General features: G+C 45.6%; 1 protein-coding gene across 4 annotated transcripts in view; it reads right to left on the bottom strand.

The window, feature by feature from the left end:
* The window catches only part of LOC126532996 (uncharacterized), a 671944-nt gene that overhangs the window by 307614 nt on the left and 337993 nt on the right, over positions 1-26337 (bottom strand). For all 4 annotated transcript variants that reach the window (XM_055071672.2, XM_055071674.2, XM_050180179.3 and 1 more), the window contains 2 exons: positions 13327-13534; positions 8162-8289 (listed from right to left, as the gene is read on the bottom strand). In XM_055071672.2, the coding sequence (XP_054927647.2) occupies positions 8162-8289; positions 13327-13534 (336 nt within the window). The remainder of the gene's footprint in view (positions 1-8161; positions 8290-13326; positions 13535-26337) is intronic.

Genomic DNA, 26337 nt, shown 5'->3' with positions numbered 1-26337 from the left:
ATTAAAGCAGACGCGGAGGAGGCACGGCCAGACAAAGCTTGCGCAAGGAGCCAAAGGGCCGCTCCGCGCGACAGGTGAGAAAGCGTTCGCCCTCGTCGTCAACGACGCCTGACCGCAAGTCCGACGAACGGCAAATATAGTCCAGAAATACAGGAAGCGAATGGAGCGGACGTGCATCCGCGACGCTACACTGCGTGCCCATGACACCACGTGACGCAGAGATTGTGTCAACTGCAGAAGCGAATACCGACGAGAGAGACAACGGCAACCTTGACAATCTAACAGACAGGAGAAGAAACGACAGCAGCCGCCCAGAAGAGGTCAAGCTGCGGAGACAAAAATGACAAATGCGCTCGCCGAACGTTGTCTTGTTCACACCACTGTCCTACACCCGTTCGACTTCTGCACAATGAACCAGGCGTCGTCATGGCGACAGACCTAAACAGTCCGCTTTCGTGCGGGCATCGTATCGTCTGCGTCGCACGGCCGTCCCAGCACGCGAGTCGTGAAAACGCGCAATGCTATAGCTAAATTTTACACTTCACAATACCTGCCAACCTGTTAAATTAAAATTCGGAACTCGCGCGGACGCGACACGAAGGCCGGGGGAGGGAGGAAGGTGGGGGTGGCGATAGCAGTCATCTTTCTTTCTTTTTTTGAAGTTTTAAAGGTCGTCACGACCAGATGCCTTTTTCGGGCGCATATCCACGTATACTACGCACTTTATTAGCGAGGATTTACTTATAGATGCAGCGCACAAACAGCAGCAGCAGCTACAAAGACCGACACGCAACACGTGATCACAGGGACTTTATCAGCGCGCGTCCTGTTGCGATTGTTTTCGTTTCCTGTGCTCGTCTTCTTTGCGCTGCTTCAAGTTACACTCATGACTTCCTCAGCGACGTTGCTGATGACTTCGCCTGCTTCAGAAACTTGCCTCAATAAATTTGCTCGAAGCAAGTACTCAATTGCGTAGGCTTCACCACCAGTAGACTTCCAACGTAAGGCTCGGCGACCAACGATGGAAACTTTTTCGCGAACAGTATTTAGTTTTCGTAAACTTTGACGCAACATTTTCTAGCTCGTAAAACAAGCCCACATTGTTATACTCAACGGAGAATTGAGAATAGCTGACAGGTATACTTTGTTCATTTTAATTTATTCATTATTTATTGGCACTGGTATCGGCTACTTGAATTGTGCCCGCGTAGTTCCTTAAAAAACTACGGGTGTCAGGAAGCAGCCTGTACCAATATGAAACCAAGCCTGCTGTCCCGAATATTTCAGAAATAAAGAGGTTTAGCGAAAAAAAAATTTGTTAAAGAATACTAAAAATCTTTCATTACTAAATATATATCTATATATTCCTTTCCTTAAAAAAAAAGAATAACGTTCACCATAGGGGGTCAGAAAATTTGGTTATGGGAATTCATCGTTTTTTTCTTCTTATTTTTTTAAAACCTAGATAGGGCATTAGGCAGTATACTAGTAAGAGCTTGGTTGCGCAACCCACCGCCCCGTTCCAAAGGGGATGCTCGTAACATCCACACATCCGTCCATCGTAGTGTGGTGGCGATATGTCAGCGTTCTGAGCGCGCCGGCGGACCGCGCCTCGTAGTGCTGTCGCAAAAGTCCTCCCGGTGGATGTCTCTCTTGCACGCCCTGTACAGCTGCAACGTTGACTTCGCGTCCATGGCCATTCGCCACATCATTTCTGTTTCGCGTTGGCGCACCCGACCGCTTACAGCCTCAGCCGAGCAGGGCAACAACAAAAACGAACTTCCTGCGCAGCTGTCAGACGCTTCATCCACCTTGTTCGCAAGCCGTTGACACTGACGTAGTCAAACATCTTGCGTTCCCACCGGTGCTTCTACATCGCCCGCAGTCGCCCATCACACGAAACCTTGCTGCTCGCCTCGCGTGCCTCAAAGCTTGACCAGCCGAGGTCTCTCTGGACAGCCTCGTTCGCGACGTTCCCAATGGAAGCCAGTTCCCAGGCGTCCGACAGTCCGCTGGCCTCGCTCCAGCCACTCCCGAGCGGCGACGACATGCAAACGACGGCGTTGGCAAAAGTGAGGGCAGGGACGTGTACCGCCTTCCAGAGTCCGCGACCCACGGCGTAGCAGTTGAGGCTCCACACACTTGCCGACGTAGGGCACTGTCGGCCCGCCTTGACGCCGTACGTAGGCGATCTTCGTGGCTAGCAGTTTAGTCGGGCTGTGTGCGGAGGTTGACGCCCAGGTAACCATACTCCGTCGCCCGATCAACAGCCCAGCCTCCAGGAAGCGCGAAGGGTCGTTCAATTTCGGTAGAACCAGAAATGTGCAACACTGCAGACTTATTGGTGCTAAATGAAAGGCCTAATGACGCCATTTTGTCCGCGCAGCTATTCGTCTGTGCGTGAAGAACTGCAGCACTTCCCGCCATGAGCACGATATCAATCGCGAAAACAACGCCAGGTAACACCCAGCGACCCCTCCGTCAACGTACCCAAGGGTGAACCCAAGACCCAACTTCAGGTGCTGGCGTTCCACATGGAACACACACACGGGGGGACAAACCCTGTTTTAGCCCCCGGCTCACGGAGACCTCGCCCGACCGGACGCCACACATGCTCGCGGCTACCCTGTTGTAGAGACCCTGGAGAACGCTGATCTACGTTAGCGGCACCTCCATATCGCTCAGGCACTGGAGCAGCTCCGCATTTGGGACGCTGTCATATGCTTTGTAAACATCGAAAACGCAACAGACAAGAGTATGCACTTCTTTGCAGGCGATTTCCACACACGGATTCCGTACGAGACCTGTGGCGCTATCTCTACGGATCATCTAGGACAACGGCAGCAACACCGATGACGAAAAAGTCAAGCCAGCAGCGCTGTAAACACACTAGACAAATAATCAATTTTAATGAAATTACATCCGCTTAGAATCCGGGAGAAAATATATTAATTATGGTCACCTCTCTTAGGATGCCTAGAAATGGGAGGTGTGAAGCGTTGCGTTTTATACAATTACGAGAGGGAGCTGTGGCGCAAGTGTATACGGGAGCTGCAGGGAGGGCAGTTCAGCCCGCATGGGAATGATGGGCAGTACACGATTTTGCCTAAACTTCGTCCTTGCGGCTTTAAATGGCTTCGTGACTTATCAAGGCGATCATTTTCAAGGAAGTACTGCATTATAAATGATTACATGAATATTATTAAGTCGTCTGACGGCAGGACACGAACACAGGACCCCTAGCACAGAAGTTCGATAACGAAACCATTATGTCACGAACACATGGCTAAGCGGAACCGTTGGAATTAGTGACGATTATGCATGCTTGCAGAGTCTTGTTACCACCTGCATCAAAAAAGGTACAAATTGCTTTGAAATTTAGGCCAATTTTGTCCCTGACAGAACGTAATAAGTGAAGCCAGAAGCACGAAGATCAGACAAATCCATGTACTACCCGTCATTCTCATGCTGGCAGTACGATACTAATAACTTCTAGCCACCATAACGATACTCGATCGGGTGAAGAGGGCGAGGCATTTCCCTTGCCTGGAAACGTCGTCTTGCGCGATCCCTCCATTAGGTTGAAACAGGGCACTGCGATCGATAGCACAGGGACTGGCCAACTATCAAGGAACACAAGAGGCCTCAGAGTATTTGAGAAAACAAAGCAAGGAAGAGATTGATACAACTGGAGCCATTACATTCATAGGTTACCGTTCCACATGTTTTTGCAAAGCTCCCTCGTGTTAGCGTTCCTTAATTATTTAATATATCGCCAAAAATTTTAAATATAGTGCAGCGATGGTGTTTTGTGTGTCCATGCAATTCGGGGTATAAAACGTTGCAGGAAGTGTCCCTTTTCCCAGCGGTGGCATGTAAAGAGCAATTTGCGAGTCCGCAGCTGACTATCCTAGGCTGGCAGAGCTCGACCGGAAAATTCCGCTGTGTATGTACTGTAGAGAAGGTTCTGCAGTGAAATTAAACTCAACAGGAAGGTCTCATGCTGCAGTTCTCATGGAGGCAGCAAAAGTGGCCGTGGAACATATGCTGACCACACACAATAATGCAACAATGCTTGCCTTGTGTGCCATACTGCAAGCAATATGATAAGAAAGCACCTTTTCCCATATGCAGGGATGCCTGCCATGTTCCAAGGGACAAACAGTACTGCAGCGGTAGTGCCTGCTGACATATACAAGGAATGGGATTTTGAAGGGCTTCTGTCTTCTGTAGCCATCACAGTCACTGTACAACATGATTCATGCTGTCGAATTAAGCAAGCTAACGTATGTTTAACACAATGTCCGTGCATTCAAACACTGTAAGCAGCCTATATAACTAACTTCATTAGTTGCTAGATTTCTTTTATCACAAGGATTAATTTCCTTTTAAAAGGGCTCAAACAAGCAGCAAGTGAAAAGAAAGTAAAATAAAGAGGCTCTGGCATAGCTTAAGGCACCATAGGCCTCAGAGGCATGGATACTGTTGCTGATAAAGTTACATATTATGAAGCCATTAAACAATGTTCAGCCTCATTTTTTTCTACAACATTGAGCATATATACTAGCTCCGCATTTGCACGACCTTAGGCACCACTCAAAGATTTATTGAGAAAAAGAGAACACATAAATGGGCCTGATCCTTCACAATAAATGTCAGTGACTGCTGCAGTAAGTCATGATAATGTCTCGCACGCTAGCGCTTGCTGATTTCGGAGCAATGAAACAATGAAATATTGTCAAAAGATAACACCCCCCCCACTGGAACAACCTCGGGCTACTCTCCTTAACTACTTCGATAAATCATACAAAGATTTGTAGAGATCATTTTGCATTTTCAATGATTGCAATAAGAATGCGGTACCTTCAAAATCTTCTTTATCGAAGAATGATTGTATTAAGGCTGGATTATTTTGCTGGCGTAAGGTTTGCGTCGATGCAGAGGTTGGAGGTTGTCCAGTGCTATAGGCATATATCGTAAAAGGTCAAAACTGCTGTTGTGTCAATGCAAGTTACCCCTGCAAAAAGCAAACAACATGCAGTGCGAGCGCGATGCCACAGACTCCGCGAGCAGCTACCGTGGCCCGAGTGCCCGACAACAGCGCCACTGTGGCAGGGTCGCACATCCCGGCAAGCTTGGAGTGACCAGTTTTACCGCCTCTCAATTGTAGCCTCAGTTCTAGCCAAATCTGTCTTGACATTTGCGACACTTTTCACCACAGAACATTAAGTAGCCCCGCTAAGAACTAAGTAAAGCGTGATGTAATAGTTCTGTGGAAACCCGCAAGGTGGAGAGAAATAATTAAGGGATCCACCCAATCGTAGCAATTGCTTCGAGTTGTTGACAAATTCACTTTCGCCCTGCCGTCTGCTAGCTGCCTCGTTAGCTCAGATGATAGAGCACCGCCTGAAAGGCGGTGGTCCCGGGTTCGAGTCCCAGACCAGGACGAATTTTTCTTCAACTGCGAGGCTTTTCTTTTGAGGAACCTGTATGGGTTTTCTTTGTAGCAGTTGCTACGATTAGGTGGATGTCTCATTTTCCCTAATTTAGTAAAGCTTCCCCGCAACACCCCTGTCAATGTAACAAAGCATGCTTTACAGTGGCACTAAAAGTGTACTTTTCTTTTCTTTTCCCCTTTTTTTCTTTTTTCACCCAACAAGAGCAGAGAGCACCTTCAACGCATTACACTTTCTCCAGATGTACATAAACTAAACCATGGTAAGCGAATGCGAAGCAATACGGTGCAGATGTTCGCGCAGCGTTCAAACGGAAAGTAACGCGTTTCCAGCAGTTGCAGTGTCATGATCACTTGTTCTGAGCTATCACAAGTTTCAACTGCAAAACGGTGCACATGTTCGGGCAACGTTCAAACGGAAAATAATGCGTTTCCAGCAGTTGCAGTGTCATGATCACTTGTTCTGAGCTATCACAAGTTTCAACTGCAAAACGGTGCACATGTTCGCGCAACGTTCAAACGGAAAGTAACGCATTTCCAGCAGTTGCAGTGTCATGATCATTTGTTCTGAGCTATCACAAGTTTCAACTGCAAAATGGTGCAGATCTTCGCGCAACGTTCACAAGGAAAGTAAGGCGTTTTCAGCAGTTACAGTGTCATGATCACTTGTTTTGAACTATCACAAGTTTCAACTATTCTTAACGCAATTACAATTGAGTGCAAAGCCTGTGAAACTATCAACCTGTAGCGATTCACTGAATTCAGCTTGCAACATCCACTATCATGTCTACCCACAGTGACAGAGCAGCTTGTCTCAGCTCACTCTGTCACCAGCAGTCCTGCAACAATCAACTTTCAGTGTAGTTTGTGCTGACACCAGCCTTAAATCTTGCATGCTGAAATGCGCAATACTGGAGATGTCAAAAGGCAAAGCCACCAGCCACGGGGTATAAAGCCCAACTTCTTTTTGCTTGCCCTCAGTCACGCAAGAAGTTGCAGACAAACCTTTGGAAGATCCCACAATGTTCTGAAAGAAATTTAATGCCCTAACTTTTTTAGTGCACAGAAAGCACAAACAGATAAGGTGCCGGAAAAAAATAAATGCTAACTAAATTTATCCACACAAGATGCTAGCTATATTTATCCATATTATCTGTGCCTTTTCCATTTTGCTTTTTGGTGCAGTGTTTGTTTTGGCTTCGTTCAATTTGTGATAAAGCTTCCACATAAGATGGCTTCTATATATGATATGTCTTCAATGTATAAATAGCAGGTATTTAGTTATACAAATTTGCTGGAAGTTAGCACTTCCGCTTGTATTACTCTTTCTGTGTTCGTGTCTATGCACTTGTCCACTTCTCGAAACGTTGGCTCCCGCTTTTACTTTGTTCTCGTTTTGCTCATCGCCTTTCTGTGTCTGTGGTTTTCACACGCTAAGAAAATTAGTTCATGAAATAGCAACTAGCCCCATCTCTCACCTCGGAAAGAAGCTTCCTTTTTAACCAAAACCGCACAATGTATGTTTGGCCAAAAGTAACCAAAGTCACACCAGTTTACGACAGCTTGTAGAAGCATGCCTTTCAAAGTAGTCCATGATGAGACCCCAGGACGTAAACAGTTAAGTCCACGGCTGTGCATGCACTGCAGCCGAGACAATGCAAATCTCTTCACTGACGATATCTATATTTCGGCTTGTTTGTGAGCACCACAGGGCACAAAAAGCTTCCAAAAAGAAACACAGCAGGAATACCTTGTCTGCATGCAATATGCAATACTTCTTGCTTTATTGATTGTCGCGAAAATGCATTTAGAGTGTATAAATAATCTAGTTATAATTTTGTTCTGTTTTCATTTATTGGCCCAAATACCGGAAATCCTCAAGCTAAGGAACTTGTTTTCATGACTGGTTATAAAGTTGGCTGAAAATTGAATACTTAAACATGACATGGACATAATCCCATTGTATAGATTTAAACATTATGTAAGGTGATGTATTTTCTGATGCCAAATGAACACATTGTTCCTGATTGATTTCATTGAAGTGCAGTGTTTAAAGGTGCAAGGGTCAGGTGTGGCCAAAGAGTGCCAAAGCAAGCGAGTAATCACAAGTTTTAAATGCGGCAATTACAGGCAAAGGGTGGATGTAATATGGCTGTATAGAGACCTCAAAAACATGCACTGTAATGTTTGTGACAATCGTATGTATTAAAAATATGACAATGACACAGCATACCAATAGGTGTGCTATGAAAATGCTGTTCCTCTGTGTAATATTTTCAGACCTGCCTCACCGAAAGGAGGAATCAAAATGAGAAAATGCTGGGAAGTGTGCCATTCCTAAAAAAAACTCCGTGTTCAGTGTAAACCAAACGGATAATCGAAGAAAGTTACTCCCATAACTGCCGAGCACAGATGAGCCAGATTTCATTCAGAGAATGGAGTCTGCACCGCTTTACGCAGAGGTACTGCAGTCGAAACCTTCACGCCTGGTCTACAGTAACAACATTTCCAACTCGTGCTGTCGTCTGACTGCAACATACTTTCCTGTATCGCAGTTTCTCGTGAAAAGTTGAGATTTGTGACTAGGATAGCAAACCGTAATAATTTTCCTTCATCTATGAATTGCGAACAGTACTGAGGCTTTCTAGAAAAGATGATTGAGTCCTCCTTGCTGAAAAAGAAGGCGGAAGAGGAGTCAAAGCTGACCTGTTGGGCACACAATCTTTCTTGGATCTCAGTGTGCGTCCACGCTGAAGAGATGGCCATCTGGCTAGGCAGCCGGGCCTCCAGCTCCTTGAGCCAACGCCTCAAGCAGCGCATTTCCTGAGCCACTTCTATTTCCAAAGGCCATGCACAGACAACAGAACAAAAACAACACAAGAGCATCCGTTGAAGAGCTGTTGCAAAAGACGACTAAAGATATGCTTCAGGGGAAGGCATAGGCTGAAAAAGCATTGACTGTCACAATAAAAATTGAGCTTCAAAATGGCTTTTTAGAAAATACAAAAGCCAGCAATAGAGGAGAAAGCTTTAGTCTTAAGCATTGAAGCCTAAGCTCAAAAAGTTTTTGTGCAATTTTACCTTCATTCACTGTATGCATTGAACAAGCACACATCAAAAGACAAAGCTACTGTAAAACCTCAGGAGGTAAATAAATAAGCTTAATAAGGCAATACTGCCCTATAAAGGTGGCACTTCTAGTGTTGTAATAACATGCAAATTAACATTACAGCGTGCTGCACAAATGGATACTGTAGACATTTCCATCGGGGAGAGCGAAAACCTTGTATCTGAAATGTGGCGTGGGAGTACAAAGGCATGCGCAGAGGCGTCTGCAATGCTTTAGCACTGGCGGTCATGCGGAATTAGCACAGTCCAGAGAGCATGACGGCGATGCCCATGGCACTCTCATTGAAAACGTGGACAAAAGCTTTGTAAAAATTTTCAGAATTGGAGCAAAGAACATCTGCATCCTCCTCAATGTAATTAGCTCTCTGCTATCTGGACAATAACCAACTTGTCCTGAACCAGCCTCTACCAATCAATGACAGTAAACAATGACGCTGGTTCTAACTACAGGCGCCACTGTGTTGGTTTTGGTCTTTTGTGGTAGAGGTTTTCATGGCAGTCTGCACCATATTTCTATGAAGCACCACAGCACTTTAAAGATAAAATATTCATGGAACATGCACTTTATTCTGATGAGGTAGCATGACAAGGCAACATTTTGACATAAGCACCATCTTTGCATGTTGCCTATAGCTTCGTGAGACAGAGAGATACAAACTTTATTGACATGCTGGACAAAATAGCCACACCGATAACCTGGCATGCTACTCTGGTTGCTGGGTGGCAGTTATGATGTACAGCCAGAAACGTGTAATGGTAGCGGTTGGGCCCGAGATTAGATGCATCGGCCACGCGTGCCCAGACACTTCTTATCTCTAGCTCAGCAGCTGCCATTAGACGTCGCTGGCTGTTGCCAGAGCGCCCCAGTGGCCGCTGTTCCCATGCTCCACACAAGGGTGACCCCGACTGTATACTGTGATCCCATAAGCACACAAATTAGCACACGGAGTCTCAGATGCACACAATAGAGACATCTACAAAGTTTTGTTGAGTACGTGGGTCTCAGAAACACTAGCAGCACTTTGCAGGTGGTGCTTTGCCACTGGCCAAGAATGTACTGCGGCTCCAAGTTACTTGCAAGGTATGCTGAGACATCTCAAGGAACCTATTGTAAGGTGCAAGGGTCACGTAACAAGACAGAAATTTATGGTCAAGACACCTGCAGCTACACTGAGAAATGCATTTCTGTAATTCAGCAGAAATGCAGAAATCTGTAGATTGTACTCTGCAGAAATCCACAGAGTACAATCTGCCTCTCTATATGGCCTTCATACATTACGAAAAGGCATTTGATTCAGTAGAGAAACCAGCAGTCATAGAGCCATTATGTAATCAAGAAGTACAGACCGCTTATGTAAATATCTTGGAAAATATCTACAGAGATTCCATAGCTACCTTAACCCTACACAAGAAAAGTAGACAGATACCTATAAAGAAAGGGGTCAGACAGGGAGACATAATCTCTCCCACGCTATTCACTGAGTGCTTGGAAGAAGTATTCAAGCTGTCAAACTGGGAAGGCTTAGGAGTAAGAATCGACAGCGAATATCTCAGCAACTTTCGATTTGCAGATGACATTGTTCTGTTCAGCTACACTGCAGTTTAGTTACAACAAATGATTGGGCACCTTAACAGACAGAGTGTAAGGGTCGGGTTGAAGATTAATATGCAGAAGACAAAGATAATGATGAATAACCGGGCAAGGGAACAAGAGTTCAGGATCACCAGTCAGCCTCTAGAGTCTGTGAAGGAGTACGTTTACCTAGGTCAATTAATCACGCTGAACCCTGATCATGAAAAGCAAATTCACAGAAGAGTAAAAATGGGTTGGAGCGTATACGGCAGACATTGTGAGCTCCTGACTGGAAGCTCACTATTATAATTGAAAAGGACGGTGTACAATCGTGTATTTTATCGGTGCTGACATATGGGGCAGAAACTTGGAGACTGACAAAGAAGCTCGAGAACAATTAAGTTAAGGACCGCACAAAGAGCGATGGAACAAGGAATGCTAGGCATAACGTTAAGAGACAGAAAAATAGCAGTTTGGATCAGAAAGCAAACGGGTATAGTCGATATTATAATTGACATTAAGAGAAAAAGATGGAGCTGGGCAGGTCATGAAATACACAGGTTAGATAACTGTTAGACCATTAGGGTTACAGAATGGGTACCAAGAGGAGGGAAACACAGTCGAGGACAGCAGAAGACTAGGTGGGGCGATGAAATGAGAAAATTCACGGGCGCTAGTTGGGATAGGTTGGCGCAAGACAGGGGTAATTGGAGATCGCAGGAAAAGGCATTTGTCCTGCAGTGGACATCAAATAGGCTGCTGCTGCTGATGATGATAATGAATTCCGCAGAATGACCCCACTTTGCAGGCAACTATCACAGGCAACAGTCACAGATGAAGAGGCCGACCAAAGCAGAGATACTTTGCAGAAGTGTGCATTTCGGAAATGTCATTATAATTCTGGAAGAAGTTGCTGGACATCAAGGTGGTTGCGGACATGCTTATTGGAAATTCACTCAAGAGTCCAACTGAGGAGAGATGTGATAAAAATAGGGAGATTGGCGGATTAAATGAAATTGTGTGGTTCAACATAGCAAAACTGCCTGGTCAGTTGTGAGGCACACTGTAGTGGACGTCTGTGCATTAATTTTGACCAACTGCGGCTCTTTACCTTGCACCGAAAGCATGGTACAAAAGCTCTCTTGCAGTCTGCCCGATTTGGAGTGCGACCGTCATGGCCGAAAAATGGACCCACAACGTATTGTTCAGCGTCGGAACGCCATAGCAACTGAGATATCATGACAGGCTGGTTGGAGACTCACCTTATTCCCTGAAGACAGGGCTGACAAGGGCCTATTGGCAGCCCTTGGCAGGAACTGAACAATCGAAAGTAGCTAGCATGAAGGGATGGAATGAAGGATGTGTTTAGATTAAAGGATTCTCGAAGGAAGCAGGAGAGATAATGCCAGGCTTGGCAGAACAAGTGGGGAATGATACTGCACATAACCTTTTCCCAAGTTATGACAGTGCGGACAATATAGACATGGCATCAGAGAAAGCATTGTTGCGAGAGCATTGTTGTACAGCTTCAGGTCAAGTAATGTGGTTGGACAAAAAAAAGAGGATGAGAGTGGGCAACAACACGAACCCAAAGCGGTAACCAAAGAGCTTTATGATGTCACTTGCCGTTGAGACAACTTCGCTGTCACTTCTGGCGTCATGACTAGTGCCAGCTGACAAAGGACCAGAACCTATTTAGGTGAGCTCTTGCATGCCACCTGCGACACGTGTCGAAATGCACACAGAAAGATGAAAAAGCAAGCATTGTTGTGTTGCCCCAAAATATCGCAGCAAGCATTTCTGATGTCACCGGATTAGTCATGCCTTGGAAATTGCATCACAGTGTGCCAATGGAGATTTAAGTTATATTGCTGGCTAATAAAAAATTGTCATGTCTGCCTGCATTTCTGTCATTATTGCTTAACTACCAGGTAAGTGACAAATGAACAAGTTCTCTGCCTCCAGATGCGGCTTCACAACACTGCGATTAGTGGCGCCATAAAGTGCACATAAAAGCAAACTAAAAATTGCCTTGAAGAAACAACAGATGAAAAAAAAAAATAGAATATTGGCACTGTTTGTATAGTCGTCAGGCCACCACATCAGGTTCATAGCAAGAGGGGGGTAAACTGTGTTACTGCAGTACCCGTCCGTTAATTTGACTCCAATTTTAACTTAACTTTTTTGGTTATTTGATCTTGGCCGAAAGTCCCAGACAGTGCCCATGCATTTCTATAGGCCCAAACTTTTATTATCTTGATTCTAAAGTTGGTCTTCACCGCATAATTCGAAGTTGACCAGCCAGGACGTATGCGCCTGACCCCTACAGTGACCCCTTTATTGGCAGCACCTGACTCGGAGGAGCTTAGGGAACAGTGAATATGTTAAAACACACGTCATCCCACATAGAAAAGGCCTATTTTTGGCCTGCCCTGGGAAGATTTTCAAGCAATAACAGTAGCTCACAATGTGTGATTACTGTACTTGCCTGATTCTGATACACACTGTTTTCTTTTCCAAGAAAATTGGGTTGAAAATTGTCTGTTTGGTGCAACTGGACACGGTACCAAAGCCACCTTCACGGCCTTTGTATGCTTTACAAGAATGTAGTGCTGCGAAGCTGATTTTAGGATAATGACCACATACGTGCAACACATATTAAACCCTTGACCCTTTTTCCTGCCAGAAATATATGGTGCGCATATCTACATTAGTGTTCTACTTTGGACACATAGAAAGCATGCACGTATCTGATTCGGGGTCATATTTGAATCAGAAAAATATACTACCAAATAAATCAGCTTGTGTTTTGGCTTTTCTTCTGCATTTTCTTTATTTAGACCCGCTGGACATTTCAATAAATTTCATCAGTCCCATCAGGGTCTAATCAATGGAAGTTGACTGTAATTTGACATGCAGGACATCTGATCTCAAGGTTTCTTTTTAGCTGATAGCAAAACCGCAAGTGGGATGAAGTGGTGACGCCTCATTGCAAATTACAAAACTTGCAATAGCGAGGTATGCAGATATGAAATTAGCAAGGCAGAAGAGACGAAATAAACAGTTGCTTTGTCTTGTCTGTGTCCCTCAAATGCCTGGTAATTATGCATGTCTCTGTACTCAGTATTACTATTAGCATATTTCGTCACTAAATCTTAGTTGGTCTTGCCTTGGAAAGCCTCCCCAACAGCAGGAGCCAGTGCAGCTGCCCGGTCGGGGTCCAGGGCTCGCTGGACGGCCTCACGCTTGTTGCTCAACAGGTTCACTCGCCGGTTCACTTCCTCCTTGAGCGTGGGGTGCAACACTGCCAGCCCCTCAGCTTCCTCCAGGAAGAGCGACAGTGATGGCTGGCGACGACGCAGCTCACCACCGACAAACTGCACACACACAGTACACAACAAGCTGCTTTGTCGCACAACAGCTTCCTACTAAAAGAAAAACAATCCAAACAGATTACAGTTAGCCTCAAAAAATTGTCCGAATTTATAATGCTCAAATTGTACTACGATGAAACCTCACGTTTCCAGCCTTCCAGCTGGTAATTTCAATAACCTGGCAGACATGCACAGGAAGAATTTTCCACTTAATCGTAATTCTTCAATAAATGAAAAATTCACAGTTTTGCAAAAAGGACAGGGCATCTACAGCAATACAAAGGTTCAGCATTTGACTCCAGCTCCTCGAACCCTGTTCTAGTGATACATGAAGGCAACATGTTGCCACAACGCGGCATGTGAGGCAGCTGCTACCAAGCGGTGAATATGGTGTCCTGGCAGCTACTACGTGTCTCACAACACTAAGATAATGAAAAGTGTGGCCGGCAGTGTTGCAGATGTCCTGTCTTGATGGTGTACAACGACAGATCTTCTGCGCTGCAGCAGAGGTGCACATTATTGTACCGTACAGACAACGGCCGACTGACACAAAACTGCCAGCATTTGTTAGGGCCCAATGAAAACATTTGGTAGTTTTAGACAGTGTTTATTGGGCGTTCCACTCAGACTATTGCTTCCACACAGCAGCTCAGAAAGAATTCTAGCGGGTGTACATTCATTCACCAAGGCAACAATGAAAGAGCCAGGGCAACATGCTGCCCTGGCTCCACTGCTATGCTGATGCTAAGGTGGAGTGCAATGAATAACTGGCAACCTGGGAACCTCGAAAGGCAGGAGAGGAGTGGGGGGACGACAAAAGAAAAATAATTTTTAAAAATTTCACTCAGTTTTTTCTGGATAACAGCAATGTCACAAACAGTGCTGAACGGCACTCATTAGATGTCTCTGCACTTGTACTGTGACTGGAGACGATGTGTGCACGTGTGTATAATTACGGAACACATTTGCCCCGTGAGAGTGGGCTCTTTTTACTCAACTGCATAATACTGGCGAGCTAGGCCTACACTGCCTACACACAAATGGCTTACTTGGATTTAAGTGTGACTCTGGTTATCTACTTCATGCATATTGGCTTCTTATGATGTGACTGCGCTGCGGGAGTCTCCCAGACAAATCAGGCGAGTTGGTATGTATGGTAATGGTGCATCCAGTTGGCGCAGTCATTTTGTAGCCAAACGGACTCTGCGTACAACGTTGAAAACTGAAGTGAAAGAAAAGGTTAGGGTTGCAAGAATATTCATGCCATCACCATGATAATTACCAACCAATAGGTTGCATTAAATGAATGCCACTCTCTGTCTTCAACATAATTTGCGGTGTCATGAAACTCCGGTAGTCGAAGGATAGTCTGCAGATGGCGGATTGTCTGCGCTGTAGCAGAGGTGTACATTATCATACCATACGGGCAACAACCTATTTTCCGGACGCCTGATTCCTCGGACACACCGGATAATTCAGACTGCTTCGCAGCACCCACCGCGTACCCTATAGAGTCAATGTATAAAAAAACTCACCATCTGATTTGCATTCCGTTGCCATCTGCTTTTACGGACTTATTGCCATGAGCACAGGTCCGAAAAGGCATTAATCAAAGCCACCACCATTTTGATTATCTCGACGCCTTGAATTAGCGCTCTCACACGCAAAACCACTCACAGCCTTAGCCACCACTGCAGCAACGCTAGGTTTAGCTGCTTCGATGTTATCAGGCTTCTTGCCGTTCGGTACCATGTTTTTCATTGAAATAATTCACCACTGTCCGCAATGGCACTGACTCCGCTTTTGTAATCCTTGTCATTGGCTTTGAAGCTCGAAAAGCACGGCGCGTTGCATCATGCCGATTTGCGAAAATCAACTTCGCCTCAACACAGCATTGTGCGGTGTAGCATACGCAAAGTATTGCTGTGTAGCATACTGTAGGGGTTGTCGGAGGAGGAGGAGTAGGAGAAACTTTATTATTGCAGAAACCGTTGCGCGGTTTATTCCTGGGTGGTTCCCTCTGACAGGGCTCCACTGGCGATCGCGGCTCGCCGGGCCTGGTCGAGGGTCACTAGTTGGCTTCCCAGGTCCAGTTCGGAGAGTCTCGCCTCCCAAGACCACGTAGTGAGTGTGTGTGTTGCGACTCGTGGCGAAATTGCGTCGCCCGGACGGTCGGTGCATTCATGTGTTATGTGCACGAGTGTCGCTGTGTGGTTGCTACACCAGGGACATGTTCGGGACGTATAACTGTCTGGGTAGATTGCGTGTAGACGAGACAAGTGTGGGTATGTGTTAGTTTGCAGGCGGCGCCAGTCCCTTGCCTGGAGTTTATTGAGAGCTTTGTGTGGGGGAGCGTATTGCGTTCTTCCGAGCCGTTGGTCCTGTAGTATTTGTTGACCTGTCGTTAATAACTCGTGGGTCGCTCGTCGGTCTGTCGGGGGCTGAAGAACGGTGTGGTCTGCCGCTCGGCTAGTGAGACCTCGAGCTGCGCAGTCCGCCTCTTCGTTGCCCCGCAGGCCTTCGTGCCCGGGGCACCAGACGATACCATGGGTCCATTGTAGTGTGCGACCCAGGATTCGAATGGCTTGTATAGGGAGTGTTCCATTCAGGTATAAACAGCAAGCCGCTTATGAGTCAGTAAGGACACGGGCGGACCTTCCCTTGCTCTCAGCGTCGCGAAGTGCGAGAGCGATTGCTGCTGCTTCTGCTGCTGCGCTGCATGTGGCGCGGATGGAGGCTGAGGCTACCAGGTTCCCCTGATTGACAACGGCGATTGTGTATTTGAGCCCGCAACGTGGCGACGAGGGATACGGGCTAGCGTCCGTGTAGTACGTATCCGGGTCTCTGAAACAACGTTTGTGCAACATGCGGGCACGCGCTGCTCTTCTCTCCTGATTGTGGGTGGGGTGCATGTTCTTGGGGATAGGGTCTACTACAATGTTCTCTCTAATGTGGTTAGGCAAGAGTTGTGTTTCTTTTTTGCAGTACTGAGGTGTCAGCGGGTACCCTAGCCGTTGAAGAAGGTGTCTTCCCTGTTGAGTCTTGTTGAGGCGCTCCCTCTGCGCTATGAGCGTGGCACTTGCTAGCTCCTCAAAGGTGTTGTATACGCCTAGCGCTAGTAATTTCTTTGTGCTTGTGCTTGACGGTAGCTGTAAGGCCGTTTTGTACGCGGTTATTATAAGAGTGTCCATGCGTTCTGTCTCGCTTTTGCGCTTGACTTGATACGGTAGTGCGTACGTGACACGGCTGATGACGAGGGCTTGTACCAGTCTTAAGGTTTCGTCCTCTGTGAAACCATCTTTGCTGCGCGCTACTCTGGCGATGAGTGATGCGGTGCTTCTTATAACGTGATTTAATTTCTCTGAGGCTAGCTTTATGCCGTTGTTCTCCTGGATGTGCATACCTAGTATGCGTGCGGTCGGGACGCGCTTCATAGGTTGCCCGGCAATCTCGAGATGTATTGGCGGGGCTCGATGTTCCTTAGTTTGCTTAGGCCGGACTTGAAGGTACTCCGACTTGTGTGGGGCACACCTCATTCCTGCTGTGGTTAGGTATGACTCGATGTATCCGATAGCTGTGAGTAACGTGTTTTCTCTGTCGCCGTATGAACCCTTGGTTGCCCATAGAGTGATATCGTCGGCATAGAAGGCACATCCGAGTTTTGGGATGTTTTCCAGTTGTAAAGCAAGTTTTCTAAGTCCGATGTTGAAGAAGAAAGGAGATAATATAGACCCTTGCGGAGTACCCTTCTGCGGTAGATCTTCTGCGGTCGGACGATCTTGCCGCTGCCACCAGTTGTAAGGGTTGGAGGTCGTAGGGAGGAACTTGGGAGGAACTAAACGTACAGGGTTTATTTACAGATATTTACATTAGAACAAGCGATACATTCGATTAGCGTGACTTCCAAATGGAGCACGCAAGACGAAGCATACAGCATGCGAGCACGAAGCTCCAAACACACTGCTTGTCGAGCACGAGCACACAGCTCATGAGCACAATTACAGAGCATGATCACAGAGCACAATCACAGAGCACGCCCTAGCAGCCGACAAACGGCTGCTTATAAGCACTCCGTTCTCCCTAGATCCCTAGGTGAGGGAAAACGGCAGTTCACCGCCAATTCGTAGCGTCCAGCGTCATATTAGTTTACCCGCCTTTTTGGAGAAGGAGGGCTCACACACACACGTACGCACTGGTTTCTCTGCCCCCACCGAGGTGAGACGGGCTTCGCAGAACTCGGGGCTTACGTCTTGAAAGGCGCGTGGGGAGGTTCCACCAAATACCTTCCCTCGGGAACTCCCCCGCTCACGGCAGACCAGGTCGGCGGTGGCGAGTTCAGTAACAAAGCCTGGTTCGTCAAACTCATGTCGGCCTTCCCGCGACAAAGAGTCGCTGACGCGGTGTATTGTCCTCCACACACAGTAGACTTAGTGGCGCCGTTCGACTGGAGGATGACGGTGGCTTCCCAGAAAATGTCAACGCCGCTGCCGCAGCTGGCTGAGAAAACTTTGCATGTCTGCACCTCTGCAGGCCGTTCCTAACAATACCAAGAGTGGGAAGAAGCAACTGTCATGGCATACAGTATGTATTCCTTATTTATACAGGCGTGTACGCGTGTCCACTGCAGGCTGTTGTCCTGCAGTAGACATAAAATAGGCTGATGATGATGATCGTACCCTCCATTTCCTCTCGCAGTACGAGCACCGATACGCTTAATAAGTCTACTGGCAGGCTCTCAGACGTTTTCGGGTGTTCCTGTGACAACTTTAAACTTTTGGGGGAAAAGCACGCATTCATTTTTTTTGGACTTCCCGATTTTTCGGATGTTTTGCAGACCCTACAGAGTCCAAAAAATCAAACGTTGACTATATACAGTAAAGAGGTGTACAGTACAGTAAAATCCTGAGTGGGCAATTTGGGTCTAAAAAAGTTAGTCTGCACCCGCTATATAGTCAGCAGGAATGAAGCAGTATACAGCAGAGAAGCAAAGATTTTATTCACAACCACTAAAAGTCTCGGTAGAAGTCAGTCAATAGGAAGAGTAGTCCAAGTAGACAATCCTGAAATCTGCCAAATCACTCTTATTGTGGCTGTAAAAACAAAACAAGTGAAACATGTTGGATTTACAAATGCCTTGCCAATGTCTTCATCGCCTTCAAAACCTGACATACCTTATTTATCTGAATCAAACGTGAACACTTTTCCGAGAAAAGGGGCCTGAAAACTGCCTCGTAAAACTGTTGACAATAACTAGCGATTGGAAGGTGTTGCGTGAATCAGCGACCCACTTGCACAGTTCTTCTGCACAAGACGCCCTGTGCATTTGTCCGCTTTTCAGGTATGTCTGTGCCCCTTCTTGCATCCGGACGTCCCAGTTCTTGTGACCTTAGCTCTTGAAGGTGCAGTTCACCGAGACATCCAGAGGCTGAAGGTGTAGTCATCCTTTCACAGTGTCCATGAGATGTGCACATGCTTTCATGGAATCCCTTATCGAGAGGCACTTTGGGTTAAGAAGTGACCCTTTGCATTTCTGCAACACATCATCAATCCACTTGTGCATGATTGCATTGCTCATCCATCCTTTTTTGTTTTATAGCACATGACCACTGTTAGAAAAAATTTCTTTTGGAATGAATTTGCATTTGAAGATAACCAGTGGTGGTAGCTTGTCACCCATAAGGCAGAATATGACAACCATTAACAGTTGAACTCGTTACAAGTCATCTTAATGCTAAGTGTCTTGTTTCCGACACTCTGACCCGTCTGATTTGATGGCATGTCAAAGGACATTGACACTTCATCCATGTTGTACACCTATTCGGAAAGTCTTTGTGTTAGCCTCAGTGCAACAAGAGCCACTCGCAGGCAATTAATATATATGAAATCCTGATCTTCATAATAATAAAATCATCATACCTGGCTTTATATATCCCACTCTCCCTAGAGAAGTCAGCACAAACTACTTGTTCTCTCGCTAGTCTTCTGGCTCACTTTGTTGTACCGTTGCACGCTGTTGAACACTCAGATTATTTCTTTTCATGAAGTGTCTAAAGCTATGGCAGACATACGAGCGAACAATCCCAGTATTTAGCCTGAAGGATACGCAGATCCATAAGGAGAATGCTCGTCTGCAACCACATTCCGCGAAGCTTCGCACTACCACCTGAATACAGCAGTTAAAACACATAAAGAGCTGTTTATCATACATGCACACCTTCCCATCATTAGATGTGTGAGGTAGAAACCTGCACACAAAAGAAGGATGATGTGCCATAGCGATTTCGACAGCAATGAGTGCTAGCACGGTGGAGGGCTCGCGATTTCAATGAAACAGGCATTTATGAGAAGTTCTAGGCATTATACACAATATAAGACAAGAGGATAGAGTAGAATGTACGTAAAGTGCACGATAATCAGCCTTAAAATACGAATAACTGAGAATGATGCGGCAAAGGCCCCAAGAGTTTTGAGGCAGTGGTTAATATGGCAACTGGAAATGCCATTTCACAAGCTTCAGAGGTGGTGTTGAAGTAACATATCCCCATCTTCATTGTGGTCCAGGTTTGGATTGCCCTTCAATACATTCTTTTTCCCCATCTGCACTTTTTATTTTTCGGAGGTGTGTGACGTACGTGGCAAGTGTCATGAAAACATTTTTGCTACTTAGACATAATAATGAAAAATGACAGCAAGCAATGCATTCTCACGGCTGCTCCACAGCCAGATCTAATGCACCATAAGGTTATATGTATATGTTTATTGCATTTATTGTGCTGTTTCTACAATGGCTGTGACTAAAGGTATACCTAATATCTCCTTTCATAATTTTTTACAGATACACTACACGAATCTAGGAGTGTTTGTTTATGAAAGCATTTCCAACGTATTTCACTGGTTCTTGCAGGCTTCCTATAGATACGTTGTGCATAAACACACTCAATAGCTAAATACAAGCTTCCCTCACCATAGCACTCATTCAGTATGTATTGCTGTGCAGCGTACCTGAGTCAGCGCAACCGATGCAGATTGATGTGCTCCTCACTGCCCCAGCAACTGCCACATCTGCTTCCATGGCATTGATGCACGCTTTCACAGCAAGGAAAACACATTCCATTTCGTGCCCCCCGATGCGGTACTATGACAACTATAATTCTCACAAGTAGACTAATGATGCAGTTACACCTGCTACTGGTCCACTTAAGTGATTGGTACAAATGAGTCAGTATTGCAGAAATTTGCAATTACGAAGATATTTAAGTTGAAACAGTGATCCACAAATTAACGATATGTTAACTAAGCAAAGCACCAAAGTACAACTCTTCTCCAAACAGTTAGTTATAGCTGTTCTTGTGTTTGCACATCTGTGAAGTTGCATATAAATGTGCGGTGTGGGGACTCTCGACTCTCTTGCGCCCCATTATGATGTTTTCCCCGCATGGTTTTCACATCTCCTGTAATCAGGCTTTGCCACATAGCTGTGCGTCACCGCTAGTCAGTGCAGTTGCTGTCAGTGGTTGCAAAATGGTATGAGAGATGGCATGAGTATTGCGCTGCTAATGCCATCTAACGGCAGGGTTACTCAGGTGCAAAAGGGAGTACCCTCTCCCTCTTTGTCAGCAGAGCATGCAGACTTGTCGCACCACCTGTAAGCACTCTTCGTGGGATTGTCTCGTCAGAGGTTTCGGAGCAGGGCACCGGGATGAACGAACATGATTGTTAAAATGCACCACTGTTATGCGAAAGATTAGATGTTGCTGTCCAGCATAGGGGCGAACATATTCACTCTATATCCAGCTGCAGTGAGTCAGACTTCCTCTATTTGTCAGCACCCATCGGCATGCTCAATTGGTAGTAATTCAGCTGGCTATATTGGTGTAAAAAAGGCGCAATAAATGGCCTTTTGATTGATCCAACTACTGCATGTTTTGGAATGAGGTTTAGCGCAGGCGCTCACAAGTCGAAGCACGCAAAAGCAGCCACTTGACGTATTGCAAGCAGAATTTGGTTGCATAACTCGAGCCTGCCAATGTGAGCTGAAAATATTGCTTGTACGCCCGAACAATCGTTGCGTAGCTGATTTCACTGTGTTTTAGCGTGGGAAAAAGCGCAGTGTGAAGTTGTTCTTCAAATGCAGCAAAACACAACATTAACAGCACTGGAGACAGGAGACTTGGTTCTCGTAAGAAATGGACTGTCAAACACTGCATCTGTACACAAGGACCATAATGCTTCGCGAAAACTGCAAGTCAGCAAGACAACTTTAAAACTAACTGCTATATCGAAGCAATTTTCCACAGCGAATATGTTTACACACCATCCCAGGAGAGATGAAGAAAAAAAGGTGAGGGAGTGAAGTGTGCCTAAAAAGAAGTTAAACCAATTTAAATTCTGGGATTTTACATGCCAATGAGAAGAAGCAGTCAAAGAATATCGGAGGGAGGGGGAAGAGAAGAGGAGAATAAAGAAGTTCGAAATGGCGACATGATGCTTCATTATAAAATATAAAAACGACGAATAAGCGGACACACACACACACACAAGAGAAGAGAACGGGACAGGGCGCCACTCGCAACTGCTTTACTCGCATAACGCAGGCACATATATACCGTCAGTCAACGCATACGCACAGAGAAAACTTACAATCATGTATCTAATCACACAATCATGATACACAATGCTCAAGAAACTTCTTCTCGGCCTTATATAATGATAATGAAGTTTCGCTAATGCACAAGCTGCCTTTCTAGCCATGAGCACAGTGTGAACCTATGTGCTCTTTCCACTCTTAGTATGCTTCACCGCGTAACTAAAATGTACTGCGGCGAAGAAGCCGTACATTTGTATTGAGTGAACAAACAAATGGTTTTTACAACAGTACAGAAATAAACGTGCACCATGCATCAGTCTACCACACAGAAGAGCGTCGCAACATACGGTAGCTGATTCACACAAGCCGTCTAGCCCGCTTAATAGTCGTAAAGGGTATTATGGGTAATTCAAAATTTTATACACACAGTTGTTTATGTTCACGTTCGCACTCCTTGCGTAATAAGACTCCCAGAACTTCCACAATAGAAAGTAATTTACAACACACAAACGCAAAGAACGCAGACATACGTCTCGTTTTCAACTCGGCCGTTATGCAAACGACATATAGCGCGGAAAAACGTGAACATGCTGTGTGTTAGCGTCGTAAACTTCATACTAGGCAAGGAGCTAGCACACAACAATCCCACGACAGCCGCTAATGAGACCAAGACAGGAGCACATGTCTGTGAACGCGCAAACGGAGCCCCTAAGCCACTCTGCTCCTCCGCCACCCCCGCTGCACGGCTACACCACTCGTTTCAAGCACAGCACACCACACACACATTCAGCGTTGAACAGTGGGCGGTCGACGCAGTTGCATTTACATGACTTGCAGCGAGCAGCACATCCCTCGATGTCCGTTAAGCAAAGTCGGACGCGGCGACGCCACATCGCGGTTCGCAGAACTTCGCTGCCGAGGCACTAGGCCACTTCGATATTTCAATTGTCACCACCGCCGGGTTCTCAAGAAAGCACGGGTCACACAATGCAGATTCTGTACTGTCAGAGCTCACCGAGGCCAAAGCCGCACTGCCACTACTCACGGCTTTCCGCCAAGTAACACAGAACCTACAAGCAACGCAAGTACAATCACATAAGCAATGTTGAACAACGCGCAGTCCAGAGAACGATCACGCCGAGGACGAACACGCCACAGCACGGCGTCGCTCGGCGCCAGCATCGCGCCTTCTCAAAAATCCCTAAACGATGCTGTCCCTAGGCACCTAGGATCAGGTCACGTGAGGGATTTTTGTACGACAAATAGTCGCACGCAGCGCAAGCCACACTGAGGTCGCATGCGCTCGCAGCGCTATCAGCGTCTGATCGTTGCTGCATTATCATTTCTTCAAGATATGAAATTGAGCACATGAAGTAAAGTACATTAAACTATTTTTATTAAAAGGAGTCAATATATATAAAAATGACGTCTGTCGACACTAGGCAAAAGATTTACTAGATTATCAACACGCCTACGTTACAACTGAGGCCAAGGCGAAGCAATCCAAACATACGTTTGGTAAACTGCAGTTAGGCGTCTTGTCCAGCATAATCCGTTTTGGTCTGTGTTCTGTTTATTTAAAGCCTCCTGCAAATTTTGACATGCCGCTGTTGCGGCGACAGCGTGCCTGTGTGTTCTGCGACCAGCTTCTTTAACGCGTCGACCGTGAAATGCACATGTGCACACGTCCTCACCGGTGCAGCCATGTTCTCCGTCTGTGTGGCAGAACAGGCGGCTTGTCTCGTCTGGTCTCACTTCTCGTAAGTTCTTGTACACCGCGAGAGTCACGTGGGTAATGTGGCCTGTTAGGGGCAGCGATGTTTTCGGCTGCCCAAACCCCAACAACCCAAGGACGCAAGTAGACATAGCAGTCTGCGTATACGCAATACTGCCACCCCTAGTTCTTGCGTATGCAAGCCGTTTGCGTCCCCTAAACTAAAACCTTCTATTGTGTTGGCATTTCTTTACGGCGGCAGTGAAATTTCGTTATATTGTAATTGCATACAAACACTCTTTGTTATACTGAGGTTTTAAATACATGGTTTTCTATGGACAAGAGGTTATGAAAAGTTAAATACTTCGTTATAGCGAGAATTTCGTTATATTGGAATTCGTTATATCGAGGTTTAACTGTATACAGCTGAAATGGCTCTGGCCCTGTGACCTATCATGGAGGCCTAATGACGGATTTGGAACAAAACAGATTGAAATATTCATTATGCAAAAAAGAGGTGAGGTGTGCAGATAGGACACAAGAGTAGAGAAGTGGACAACACGGCGTTTGTGTTGTCCACTTCTCTACTCTTGTGTCCTGTCTGCATGCCTCACTTCTTTTTTGCATAATAAATCCTTACCAACAAGCTCAGCTTTCTGTCGTTCTAAGATTGAAATAGTCTTATGTTATCATGGCCATGGCTACTTTACAGTTACTGAACCTCATTGGGCAGCTTTGCCTTTGATGATAGCCAGGTATACGTTACCCATATGAGCTGGGTCCAAGCCATTTTGACTTATCATGGAGGGCTAATGGCAGATTTGGAATAAAAACAGATTGGAATAGTTTTATGCCATTCTGGACCACCAAAAGGTGCAACACAAAAGAATAAGGTACATAGGCCTATAGGCATTTGACATGTGGCTTTCACAACGTCACTTATAGTCGGGTACAACTTTTCAAAAAAGGGGTGTTTACTCCTCCAAGGTGGATGCAGATGAGCGCCTACCAATGGGTGAGCACTCTGGACTAATGTTGCGAGCCCAACGGCTCATGACATCAGTACGGCTCCTGACACCCGGATGGCTCAGACGCGCAGCATTGTAGAAGGCACAGGGTTATTTTTCTCTCGCGGTCCGGAATGTGCTGTAGCATTCAAATCACGAGAGCTCTACCTAACCATTCATCAAAATACAGAAGTCTTTATTTATTCCAAGAATTACACAAGCAAGTTTTTTTGAGCAGGACTATTTTAGTCACAGGGGTAATCGGCTGTCGCATTTCAGTCATTTGGGCGGGGCCTCCCCTTTTTTCTAAAGTTGTACTCAACTATAGGTAGCTGTACTTTACAGACAATACAGTGATCATTCGTGCTTACTGAAGAGTCCTGTGCACGTGAAGAAACTGCCTGCTTTCTCCTAATGCTCAATTTGTGCTTTTGATGAACAACACTTAATAACGTACTATGTAATGACAGAAACTTGCTAACTTTAAGAATACCAGGACGTGAACATCATTTTACATAAATCGCAATAACGGCTGTTAATTATTTGAAAACTATTCAAAAACTATTCATATTTGATGTTCGATTTGGTTGATTTGTTCCTGCCATTATTTGATTTGTATGCAATTCCGTCTTAAAAATGACTATTTACACACCCCTAGAAGTAATGCAACATCCACTCTTGTGACATAGATAAAAATTTAATCACCATCATTGAATTCTCGTGCAAGGCAACAGCCTAGCGACACAAAAGAAAAGGCCCAGGTTCCAGAGACATATTCATTTCACCAACTCAATTAGTACTGCGAATAAAGGAATTTGTATGTCTCTAGCGCACTCATATCCTTAGCTAATTTCAAGCAACCTTGAAAAGATCCTTCCATTATGCCTACGGAGAATTACAATGGCATCTGAATAACTCTTGAACATGCCCCGACAAAGCTAACAGTCATCCCTTCAACCTGAAGAAGGATGAAGCTTGCATGCATGCAGCAGATGTGCCACAAAGTGTTTGTAGAGCGAGAGAAAACGTGTCTTTATAAGAAATGCTTGGATAAGGTGCGGTTCTGTCCTGTAATTTCGAGCATCTGGAAACAGAGGGGATAGAAGTAGGCTAGGAAGGGGAGGCTGTTGTTTCACATGTACAATTCATGCCCGTCACTGAACAAGAACTTGACAAGCAGTCGAAAGGATTATGCTGCACTTGTCAGGCTATTTTGTCATTAGGATCCATTTCACATATGTGTTTGGGCACAGTTGTTGTGGACGCAACTTCACAAAGACATGTAGTCCATGTAACTTCTAGCTTTCTCACTCTCATAGCAGATGCTCGGTAGCAACTGGCATAATTGACTTCCGTTAATTTGACCATGATGAGCCTGACGAAAAATTTTACAGCAAGTCGAATTAAATAAGAGAGAAAAAACGCCATAACACACAGCTGATTCATTTGACCATATTTGCACCAATTCTAACACCCCCGAATCAAACACATGCCCAGT

The sequence above is a fragment of the Dermacentor andersoni genome, chromosome 7 (assembly GCF_023375885.2).
Source record: "Dermacentor andersoni chromosome 7, qqDerAnde1_hic_scaffold, whole genome shotgun sequence".
Lineage (NCBI taxonomy): Eukaryota > Metazoa > Arthropoda > Arachnida > Ixodida > Ixodidae > Dermacentor > Dermacentor andersoni.
Note: the sequence above shows the minus strand (reverse complement) of the source record. Positions and strands in the feature narration are given on the sequence as shown.